Source organism: Sus scrofa, chromosome 14 (genome assembly GCF_000003025.6).
Source record: "Sus scrofa isolate TJ Tabasco breed Duroc chromosome 14, Sscrofa11.1, whole genome shotgun sequence".
Taxonomy (NCBI): domain Eukaryota; kingdom Metazoa; phylum Chordata; class Mammalia; order Artiodactyla; family Suidae; genus Sus; species Sus scrofa.
In genome coordinates this window covers 90,780,041-90,792,463 of record NC_010456.5, presented here as the reverse complement: position 1 = coordinate 90,792,463, position 12,423 = coordinate 90,780,041, and the positions used below count along the sequence as shown (strand labels likewise).

The 12,423-nt window shown below is 37.7% G+C and overlaps 1 protein-coding gene across 14 annotated transcripts in view; it reads right to left on the bottom strand.

Moving 5' to 3' along the window:
- Positions 1-12,423, bottom strand: part of MARCH8 (membrane associated ring-CH-type finger 8) — a 129,286-nt gene that overhangs the window by 62,372 nt on the left and 54,491 nt on the right. For 12 of the 14 annotated variants that reach the window (XM_005671227.3, XM_013983460.2, XM_013983466.2 and 9 more), the window contains one exon: positions 7,946-8,125. In XM_005671227.3, the coding sequence (XP_005671284.1) occupies positions 7,946-8,047 (102 nt within the window). In that variant the 5' untranslated portion in view covers positions 8,048-8,125. Of the gene's footprint in view, positions 1-7,945; positions 8,126-12,423 lie in introns of those variants that run through there. The other 2 variants (XM_021073812.1, XM_021073811.1) reach the window with 1 other exon arrangement.

The following is a 12,423-nucleotide window of genomic DNA, read 5'->3' as shown; positions in this document are numbered from 1 at the left end:
AAATGGAAATATAGTCAAGATAGTATGCTAACATTTTCAAAGAATTTTAAAAAATACTACAGAGATACCCACCACTTGGTATCTTAAGTCAGTTTTATTTTTAAAGAAATTTTTAGAAGTTCAATTTGGATCTTATGATAAAAAAGTTGAACAGAGATATGAAAAGACCAAACTGAACTTCTAGAGATGAAAACTATACCATGTCTGAGATGAAAAGTACGCTAGGTGACCTAACAGCAAATTAGACATTGAAAAAGAAAAGATTAATGAACTCATAAACATAGCAATTACAATTATGCAAAATAAAACACAGAAGCAAAAACAATTTAAAGAAATTAAAAACATAATATCTGACAACTTCAAGGCAGTTAAGGTTTATAATAGAGTCTCCAAAGAAGGGAGGTGACAGAAAAAAATATTTTTAAAATATTCCAAATTCAAAGAAAATTGTAACCCCACAGATCTACAAAGCTCAACAAACCCCAGACACAAGAAATGAGGAAAACAAAAAATAAAAAAAAAAAGAAAGCTGAAAGAAGTCATTATCAGTCAAGTCACAAAAGAAGAAACATTAAAAGAAATCTTTCACATTGAAGGCAAACAACAGATCGAAATACAGCTCCACTCATAGAGATGAAGAACAGCGGAAATGGTAGTTACATTTATAGGCAAACATAATTTCCTTATAATCTCCTTAAAAGGAAAAGTGTTTATGAGTTCTCTTGTGGCACAGCGGGTTAAGGATCCGGCATTGTCACTGCAGTGGCTTGGGTCACGGCAGTGGGGCAGGTTTGATCCCTGGGCTGGGAACTTCCACATGCCGCAGGTACAGCCAAAAAAAATGAAGAGTGTCTTAAAATGACAATATCGTATGCTGGAGGTTATAACATACATATAACAAAAATGTATGATAATAGGAGCATAAAGGTCAGAAGGGGAGAAATAGAAGTAAAGTTCTTGTAGTATCCTTAAAAGTAGTGTAAAATCACTTGAAAGCAGACTGGGACAAGTTAAAGATGTATACTGTGAATCTTAATAAAATAAAATAAAATTTTAAAAACACTGAAATAAAGAGTTACAAACCAATAAAGAAGGAAAACTTAAATATTAATTTTTTAAAGGGCAGAAAAGAGATGAAAAGGGAAAAATAAAACACACTAGACAAACTTAAACTAACCATATCAATAATCCGCTTAGATATAAATGGTCTAAACGGTCAAATAAAGAGATAAATTGTCAAACTCGATAAAAAAGACCCAACCATATATGTTGTTTACATGAAAAGCACTTTAAAGACACAAATAAGTTAAAAGTGGAAAGATGGAAAAGGTGATACCATACCAACACTAATCAAAAGAAAGCTATAGTGCCTATACTAGTCTCAAAGTAGATTTCAGAGCAAAGAATACCATCACCAGGGGTAAAGATAGTCATTTCTTAATGGTTAATTTATCAAGAAAACAAAACAATCCTAAATATTTATGCACCTAATAACAGAGCATCAACTACATGTAGCAAAATTGGTGTAACTCTAAAGAGAAATTCACACAGTAGGCAATTTAATCACTACTAATAGAACAACCGGACCACAAAGATAAAGGAGACTTAAAAAACACTATCAATCAATTTGACATGACTGACATTTATAGAATACTCCATCCAACAACAGTGGAATACATATTCTTCTAAAATATACATAGAACATAGAGACCTTATTCTGCACCATGAAACAAGTCTCCTTAAATTTAAAAGGATTCAAGTCATTTAAAATATGTTTTCAGACCAAAATGGAATGAAATTAGAAATAAATAAGAGCAAGATGTCTGGAAAGTCCAGAAATTTTTGAAATTAAATAACTCACTTAAAAATCACCCATAGATCAAAGAATAAATCCAAAGAGAGATTAGAAAGTATTTTTAACTAAATGAAAATGAAACTCAATATGGCAAAATTTGTGGAATGCCATGAAAGCAGAACTTGGGAAATTTATAATCACTAAATCCTATGACAGAAAACAAAAAGGATCTCAAATAAATAACCTTGGCTTCAACCTTAAAAATCTAGAAAATAGAAGAGCAAATTAAAATCAAAGGAAACAGAGGAAAAGAAATAATAAACATCAAAGCACAGGTGAAAGAAATAGAAGACAATGACAACAGAGAAAAATCTATGAAACCAAAAGAATTCTTTGAAAAGATCAGTAAAAGTGATAAACCTCTGGCCACATCAGTAAAAAGAAAGAGAGAGAGAAATCACCAGTATCAAAGTTGATCAAAACTCTCAGCCAACTAAAAACATAAGGGAACCTCAATATGTTGAAAAGTATTTACAAAAAACATAGAGCTAACATCATACGCAATGTTGAAAGAATGAACGTTCTCCCCATAAGATCACAAACACAAGGCTGTCTACTCTCGCCAATTACATTAAATACAGTTCTGAAGATTTTCACTAGAGCAGGAAAGAAGAAGGCATCCAAATAGAACAGAGCAGCATAAGATTATCTTTATTCACAGATGACAACTGCCTGTACAGAACATTTAATGGACTTGACTTTGCTACTAGCACTAATACATGAGTTTAACAAAATTTTAAGATACAAGATCAATATGCAAAAATCAATTTTACTTCTATGTGCTAGCAATGAATAATAGGAAATAAAATTTTTTTTTTCCTTTTAGGGCTGCACCTGTGGCTTATGGAAGTTCCCAGGCTAGAGGTTGAATTGGAGCTGCAAGTACCAGCCTATGTCACAGCCACAGCAATGCAGGATCCAAGCTGCATCTGCAACCTACACAGTAGCATGCAGAAACACTGTATCCTTTAGTCCACTGAGCAAGGGATGGAATCCACATCCCCATGGATACCAGACAGGTTTTTAACTAGCTGAGCCACAACGGGAACTCCCAGGAAATTAAAATTAGAAAAGCAATATCATTTACAACAGCATCAAAATTACAAAGTAATTAGGGATAAATCTGACAAAAAGTCTGTGAAGACAGGAGTTCCCATCATGGCTCAGTGGTTAACGAATCCAACTAAGAACCATGAGGTTGTGGGTTTGATCCCTGGCCTTGATGCTCAGTGAGTTAATGATCCATCGTTGCCGTGAGCTGTGGTGTAGGTGTTCCTATGCCTTTGGCATAGGCTGGCAGCTGCAGCTCCGGATTCAACCCCTAGCCTGGGAACCTCCGTATGCTGCGAGAGCGGCCCAAGAAATGGCAAAAGGATTAAAAAAAAAAAAAAAGTGTGTGAAGACATATACACGAAAATGATAATCATGTAACTTACAAAAATAGTTCAAAATAGATCACAAATATACATGTAAAAGCTAAACCATAAAATTCTAGAAGAAAACACAGATATTATTTGCAACCTTGTGTTAGGCTAAGTTTTTTTGTTTGTTTGTTTGTTTGTTTTGTTTGTGTGTATGTGTGCATGTGTGTGTGTGTGTATGTGTCACAACTTCTCAAACTGTACACTTTATATATGTATTATTTATTGCATGTCAATTATTCCTTACGAAAACTATTTAAAAACAAGGTAAGGCATAACAAAACTAATCTTGAAAAATGTAAAGAGATGTATCAAACCACAAGACAGGAATAACTCCAGATATGAAATTAATCAAAGAGCAACCAGATGGCAACAGGTCAATTAAGAACTTTCTTGGACAGAGGAAGAAGTAAGATTCAGCAGCACCAAGTCAGCAAAATAGGGCAATTTGGAAAAGATCAATTCCAAAGAAACAAAGTACAGAACTCAGGGGAAGGAATCTGAGACAATACCACAGCCAAGAGAATACGGAAATTTAACCTCTAGCAGCAATTCCTGAGAGAACCAGAGTTTAGAGTTCATCAATAAAGGTAGACGAGGAGTTCCCATCGTGGTGCGGTGGTTAACAAATCTGACTAGGAAACATGAGGTTGCGGGTTCAATCCCTGGCCTTGCTCAGTGGGTTAAGGATCCAGAGTTGCCATGAGCTGTGGTGTAGGTTGCAGACATGGCTCGGATCCCGTGTTGCTGTGGCCCTGGCATAGGCTGGCAGCTACAGCTCCGATTAGACCCCTAGCCTGGGAACCTCTTGTGGTGTAGGTTGCAGACATGGCTCGGATCCCGTGTTGCTGTGGCTCTGGCATAGGCTGGCAGCTACAGCTCCGATTAGACCCCTAGCCTGGGAACCTCCATATGCCATGGGAGCAGCCCTAGAAAAGGCAAAAAGACAAAAAAATAAAATAAAATAAAATAAAGGTAGACGAAAAGATTTCAGAATTGAGAAAAGACTGAAAGGCTCAAAAATCCCCACAAGCACCAGAGAAAGCCACCAAGAACAAGAAGACATTAACAAATAACTCCCACACAATAAAAGAAAGTATTCTCCAAAAAAACTATAAAGAATATGTTTCTTTTGAAAGAATGCAAATTACCTCACATCAGGTTTCTAAATGCAGACCAGAGTCTAAGGCAATGATCAATACTTACAAATAAAATTCTAAGAAAAAAATATTCAACAATATTCAACAAATATTTACCAAGATCATAAGCCATAGTAGCAGAAATCCTTTTATGAATTGCAAAACATTCCTCTCACCTCCACAGTAGTCCCAAAATCACTAAAACTGAATTCATTAATTTATTCATCAACCGTACTGACCATTGTGTAAAAGTCACTAACTCTTAGAATTGTAGATATGGGCTCATACAATGGATGCTACAGAGAGAACTACACATCTGATAAGCATAGGTAAAACTGTATCAACATTAATAGTTGATAACTGTGTAAACTGCAATGTTCCTGTCTTCTCATAAGATTTAAAAGGAATAAAAACTGTTATTGTTGTAATGGACTGTCTCATGTTACCACCTTTTCAGTTCTGAGAACAGTGGATGATGGGGTGGAAGGAAGGGTGCCTTTGTATTGTTATTTTTCCTGTCTCTCCTTCTTTCCCACACACAGGAGGATCATAAATTGTACTAAAAGATTATGTTTTGAACTTACTGTGTTGGAGAAACTGGGTAAAGGAAAAAAGACTCCACTGGACGAAAATTTACCTTCTAAACAAATCCCCCCCACTTTTATTTTCTGTCATCTTTTTAGGGTCGCACCTGTGGCATATGGAAGTTCCCAGGCTAGGGGTCAAACTGGAGCTGCAGCTGCCAGCTTACCTCAGCCACAGCAATGCCAGATCCAAGCCATGTCTGTGACCTACGCCCCAGCTTGCAGCAATGCCAGATCCTTAACCCACTGAAGGAGGCCAAGGATTGAACCCACATACTGATGGATATTAGGTGGGGTCTTAACCTGCTAAGCCATAACACGAACTCCCCAAACCAATCTTGATGCCACATTACAGACTCTGGATACCTACTACAATCATTTTCAGTGCTGTGCCAGATGCTGCCAAAACAATTATGGGGCTCATCAAATTCCTGTCTCAGCTACCCTTCCACTATCCTCTGCCTCATTCTGGCACCATGATTCCCAGAACTGTCATACTTGTCATCAGGTATTCAAACTATTCCCTACACTAAGGTGGGTCAGGATGGTTCTTCTTCCCAATACCAATCAAAACCCCAATTCTGTACAACAGCTAGATAATGCTACTTACTTAAACAATAAAGATCCATCAAACATACCAGTTTAGTAAGTATTTATTGAATATCTACCTATAACAAATCTGCAATAGAGTTTTATACAAAAGGATCTCTTGTTTTGACCTAAAATGTTGGACATCTTCCTCTCTCTATTCGAAACAAATATGTATATATATAAATCTCCATCATCCAGTACCCAAATTTGACAATGAATAGGGAACTTACAGCCTCAACTTGCTATCGGAAAGCACCCTAGAATAGGGAAATGTCCTAATTAGTGGTATTTAAAAATCCATTTGGACTAAGGATTACAAGAAAAGGCTATCAATTTAACTGAATTTTAAATCAAGACTATTAAATGAAAATTGACAGAATATGGGAAAGATATTTTAGCTATTCTCCTACGCTTAGCACGTTGAAAAAAACTAAAATACTGAAAATATGACATCCAGAAACTATCTACCCCACCACTGTTCTAGTTAGCATTTCAACCAATACTGGCCACACCTCTCCTAGGAGCTCAGCAAAATAGAAAGGGTACAGACTGACAATATAAGCAATATAAGCAATGGAAAAACACACACGCACTAAGAATACGGAGACCTTTTCACTTTACGTAGCCCCTTCTCATTTTCCCTATACTTTAAGAAATATGATCTTTTTTATTCTCCATGTAATAAATAGAAAGAATAGTGTCCCATCAACTATATAATACAACTTCAAACAAGACATCAATTCTTTTTTTTTTTTTTCTTTTTAGGACTGCACCCACAGCATATGGAAGTTCCCACTCTAGGGGTCGAATCAGAGCTGTAGCCACTGGCCTACACCACAGCCATAGCAACACAAGATCCAAGCTTCATCTGTGACCTACACCACAGCTCACAGCAACCTTGGATCCTTAACCCACTGAGCGAAGCCAGGGATTGAACACGTGTCCTCATGGATATTAGTCGGGTTTGTTACCACTGAGCCACAATGGGAACACCAAGAGAGCAATTTTTAATTTAACAAGGGTTCTTTAGAGTCTTGGGCAAAAATTAAGTTTAACTACAAAATAGGAATGCTGTAAGAACAAATGAGCAAATGTTCGCAAAGCACACTGTAAAGGCAAGAAGGCAGCAGTGGTCATCTCTTATTCCTCCCTGTCCTTCTCCACAGCATCATCAAGTTCACTGGATTAATAACCTAAATATCTCTCTAACCCCGCTACGCATCCTAGACAAAGTCACCATCAGCTTTTCCCAAGGCCAGAAATCAGCAAACTATAGCCTCTATAGGTCAAATCTGGCCTGTCACTTGCTTTTGTGAATATAGTTTTACTGGGACACAGTCATGCTCATTCATTCATTGGAACACAGCCATGCCCATTCATTTTCATATTGTCTTTGGCTGTTTTCATGCTACAATGGCAGAGTTGAGGAGATGTGACTGACCCATAATATCTAAAATATTCATTAGCTGGCCTTTTATAGAAAAAGTTTGTCAAACCTGGCCAAAGTAGGCTATTAAATCCTCTTTATTAGTCTCCCTGCCACTCATTCAATTCACTCTCCAAACTGTAAGCTGGATGAAAGATTTAAGAAAACAAATCTGACCATTTATTCTTCTGCAAAGATAAGTCTAAACTCCCTAAGGCAACTCCTATAACTTTTCCAACCTCCCATCTTGCCACTACCCATTCCACCTTTATGTTCCAGTTATTCTAATATTCAAAATTAATATTTGAATTCTTCAAATTCACCTTGCTCTAAACTTTGGCCTTTGACTATGTCCAAGGAACACTCTTTCTCCCAGCTAACTCCAGGTCACCATTCAGGTTCTTCACATAAATGGCATTTTCTCTAGGAAGCCATTCCTGACCCCTTAGACTGGGTTAGGTGGTCCTGAACTTCTTCCATCACTGACCTTATTAGACTAAAATGTATACTTGTCAGACCAGATCAAACACCATGAGGGCAGAGAAAGTTTCCATGATGTTAAAACTATGACACCTTTGCAACAAGCAGAGACTAGTATATCTGAGGCATACATTTTTGTTTAAATGTATCTATCTTTTGCATCATATTTTGAGAACCCAAAGAGCGTCTTCTCAGTGATTCACCAGCAATAATCAGGTAGATTTAACTAATGAAGATAAATAAATCATGCCATAACCATGGGAGAGTAAGTTGACTGCAAAATCTGAAAACCTAGCAATCTACAAAAAGGCAACTTCTGGACAAAACTGTTTACAGTGCATGATTTTAACATACTGTCAGAGAAAACCTTCATCGTCAGAGCCTAGTCCAGACTGTCTTTAATGAAAAGAACAAAAATAATGAAACTAAAAAGGGTATTTCCCCAATACCTGCTCTTCCCTCTCCTTTTCTTTGGTCTTACTTCTGTAGACTCTAGAAGAGGTGGCATCCTGGGATGGAATGGCAGAGATCTGATGCAGTGGCATGCTCATCCCAACCTCCTGTCTGGTCTTCCTCTTTACGGAAGAAAGTCTCCAATGGTAGAGTCATTTTGGGCCATGAACTTCAAGCTGAGAGAGAGAAGGGAAAACAAGACATAGGTGAACTAAAATGCGTTTAAAATTTCCAACAGTGAGATTATCACTTTATATTTATATTCATATTTAAATAAGTTACAATGTCTAACATAAATACTTGGTCTTTAAAAATTACAGAAAGATGAATGCCTATTGGGGGAGACTTGTAATATTTCTCTGATGTAATAAGATGGGGACACCTGAAAGAGGCTAATGAATCAGGTACATGTATAATAAGATATTAATCTTATTAATCTCATTCTACATGGCTACCTAGGTTTTAAACATAGCAGCGTCATCCTTGTGGTGTCATTTTTATTATAAATGGCTACTTAGGTGTTAATCATAGCAGTGTCATTCTTTAAGAATATTTTTGAAGTCACACATTTTTTTTCTTGAACAAGCACTCATCCTGATAGAATAAGGAGGGATCCTTCTTTAAAACCACTGCTCTTGAGTCCGTAACATGGTAAGATTAAAAGTTAAAAGTCTAAAATAAATTTAAGGTGTCTATTATCCATGCTTAACCTTCTAAAAGTCCGGACTCTTTAGACCAGTTACCAGCAAACTTTTCCTGTAAAGAGCCAGAAGTAAATATTTTAGGCACTGTGGGCCATAATTGTTAGATCCACTTAATTTTGCCAGTGTAGCAGAAATAGTCACGGTGACTGTGTAAATAAATGAGAACGGTTATGTTCCAATAAAACTTTACTTACAAAAGTACGTGGCAGACTAGATTTGGCCCATGGGCCTGGAGTTTGCTAACTTTGCCCTAAGAATATTCCGGGGAAGGTGAGGGGCATCACAGACATTACTGGGACGATAAAAAGGCTGCCCCTGGGTTTAAAAAAAAAGTGTCTGAATAAGCTATGTTCATGATTCCAGCTACCTCTGCCTTTTTTTTTTCTTGGTTTCCCCCTACATTCCTTCAAATTTTCTAGTAATTGGATTATGTATTCTATATCTCTCTCCCTCCACCTCCACTGAGATCTATCAAATTCTGTATACAAAACCAATTAAATATAAATTATTCAAATTATCCATAATGTTTAACAAGGTAATGTTTCATGCTACTTGAATTTTAACAAAGGGTGAAGGGTTGGAAGCCTTAATCCAAAAGAATGAATCTCCAGTTTAGGGTGTTTTGTTTATTAAATATTTATTGGAAGTGGGGCAAAAGATAGGGAGAGCAAACACGGCCTGACAAGCCCAAGTTCACGTTTGATGAGCAGCCATTTATTCCACTTCTCCCCTAACTGTGCTCTAAACCAAAGGTAGGTGTTTGTGTAGCTGATCCCACTGCTGACAGTATTACTAACCAAACTGTAGAGCAACAGGACTCACAAAATCGATTTCTTTCACATCATTCTGATCAACAAGCAACAGGATGGAACAAGAAAGTGGATGGGATCAACACACATGAGAAAATAAGCTAAAAGAATATTGTTTCTTAAAAGTCCAGTTTTTTTGGTTGTTGTTTGGTTTTTTGTTTTTTTGTCTTTTTGTCCTTTTTGGGCTGCACCCACGGCATACGGAGGTTCCCAGGCTAGGGGTCTAATCGGAGCTGTAGCCACCGGCCAACGCCACAGCCATAGTAACGCCAGATCCGAGACACATCTGTGACCTACACCACAGCTCAAGGCAACACTGGATCCTTAATCCACTGAGCAAGGCCAGGGATCGAACCCACAACCTTGTGGTTCCTAGACGGATTCGTTTCCGCTGCACCATGATGGAAACTCCTCAAAAGTCCAGTTCTATAATAGATGGGTGATCACTGATAAGCAATAAAATAGGAAAACAGAGTGGTAACATTAGTATCTAGATATTATAATCAATGGTAAAGAAAATGTTAGTGTCTAGATATTATACATTACACAAGACAAGAGGCATTCACTTACTACTGTGAATAAACCCAGCTTATACTCTCTGGAAGATCACAATAATCAGTAGTGAGCCATTTTTTATCGCTAATGCATTAAAGTCCTCCGTCACAGATGACAAACACCATGTGGCCCTTTTAAATTAACCATGCCTAGAGCCCCACTATATAGCATGCCAATAACTGTCTTTGGTGCTTCTGGTATAATCAACATTATTACATCACTGGTATATGACCATGACAAGCCTGTGGAAAACTACGTATGTCACAGAAACACAAATGTGAGATGGTTTTAAATTTCATCACCAAGTGAAGGACCACTCTCCTTACAGCCATGTAAGCTACTCTTCTGATATGCACCCCTACTCCAGGTAACAGACCTGAAGGTTTGCCTGAAGCAATCCCTCTTCTATGCCAGACATATTTAGGATAAAAATGATAATTTAAAAAAATCAACTACAAAACAAATCATGCCACTTTTTGTGTGAAGGTTTATATGAAATGCATAAAGCAGGTACTACACTATTTTCTTTGCATAGTTACAAATATTGTTTTATATCAATTCATGTTTAATTAAGAGCAACAGTTAAACCTCTACACTATACCTGACAATCTAGGCATGAAGACTTCAATTCCACTAATGCTAACTTGCAAAATACAACACACCTAATATGAACATCCATATCTAGAAGACTGGACTGACAAAATTGGTTCCAAAATTGAGTATGGACATGAATACACCATGTTCATGGATCAGAAGCCTTACTATTGTTAAGATGGCAATTCTCCCCAAATTATTACTTATTGATAAGTAATTTCTTATTGATATCTAATTACTTATTGATAAGTTACTTATTGACAAGTAATTTCAATAAAAAACCTAGCTGACTTCTCTACAAAATTGGACAAGCTGACCCTAAAATTCACATGGACCCAGAACTCCCAAAACAATCCTGAAAAAGAACAAAGTCCAAGAACTCACACTTATTGATTTTAAAATTTAACTACAAAGGAATAGTAAGTAAACCAGTGTGGAACTGAGTTCAAGATGGCAGCATAGGAAGATCCTAAACTCACCTCCTCCCACGGACACAACAAATATACAGCTCCATAGGGAACAAATCCCTCAGAAAAGAACCTGAGAACTACCTGAAGACCCGTTCCACAACAACAACAGAAAAGGGCCACCTCGAGATGGGTAGGAAAGGTATTCTTTCACCAAAAACCCCACCCCTGATGCAGTGATCCACAATCAAGAGAAATCTCAACAAATTAATCAATGGACAAAGAAATAAATAAATAGAACTTCTCCCCAAAAAGCAAGGGGTTTGTACCTACACCAGGCACCATAACCCCCTGGGTCCTGCATCAGAGAAAAGAGCTCCCACAACATCTGGCTTTGAAAACCAGCAGGGCTTTTATTTAGGAGAAACAGAGGACTGAAGGGAAAGGAGACTCTGCTCTTAAAGGGCTTGTGTGACGAGCCATTCACCCCCAGGACTTTGTGTAAAGAACAAGAGTTTATAAAGAGCTTAGACCATATGTGAAGGAAATTCACTAACTAATCTTACGGCATGTGCCAGAGGGGCAGAAGTCAGCTGGGACTCTGAAGGGATGCACTGCTGGAAGATGCCATTTTTACAGGCTCCCTCTACCTTGCCGGCACTGGTAGGAACCATTTTTTCACTCTCATTCTAAGCTGCTAACAGCAGCCTGTGAGCACCCCTGCCCTCCCCTGGACACTGCTCAAGCCACAGTATCAACAGATGTGGCTGGCAAGAAGTCACACACCGCACTCCCCAATCCTACTCACATAACCCCCAGGGCCAACAGGCATGCACAGCCCACAGAAGGGGACACCCTTGAGCCCTTGAGTGCCAGGCTCAGGCTGATAGGAGGATTGTGTTTCTAGACCACACAGACTGAAACAAATGAAGAGGTAGTTCAAGAGACAACCAAGAACTAGGCAAAGTTAAACAGTGAGGTTCATCTCCCACACTGGGCTACCCCTTCAAGACAGGGAGAGATAACTGATTCACATGATACACAAAGAGTCAAGCAAAACGAGGAAATGAAGGAACATGTTCCAAATGAAGGAACAAGATAAAAACCACAGGAAATGGAGTAAGTAATTTACCTGATAAAGAGCTCAAAGTAATGATTATAAAATGATCACTGAGCTTGGGGGGAAAAGGGAAGAACTTAGAAATTCTACAGAGATAGAAAATATAACAAAGTTCCATACAGAGCACACAGAACTGAAAAATATAATAACGGAAGTGAAAAACACACAAGTGGGAACGAACAGCAGACTAATTGACAGAGAAGAAGAAATCAGTGACCTGGAAGGCATGGTATTGGAAATCTCCAAAAAGAAGAGCAAAAAGAAAAAAGGATTTTAAAAATTGAG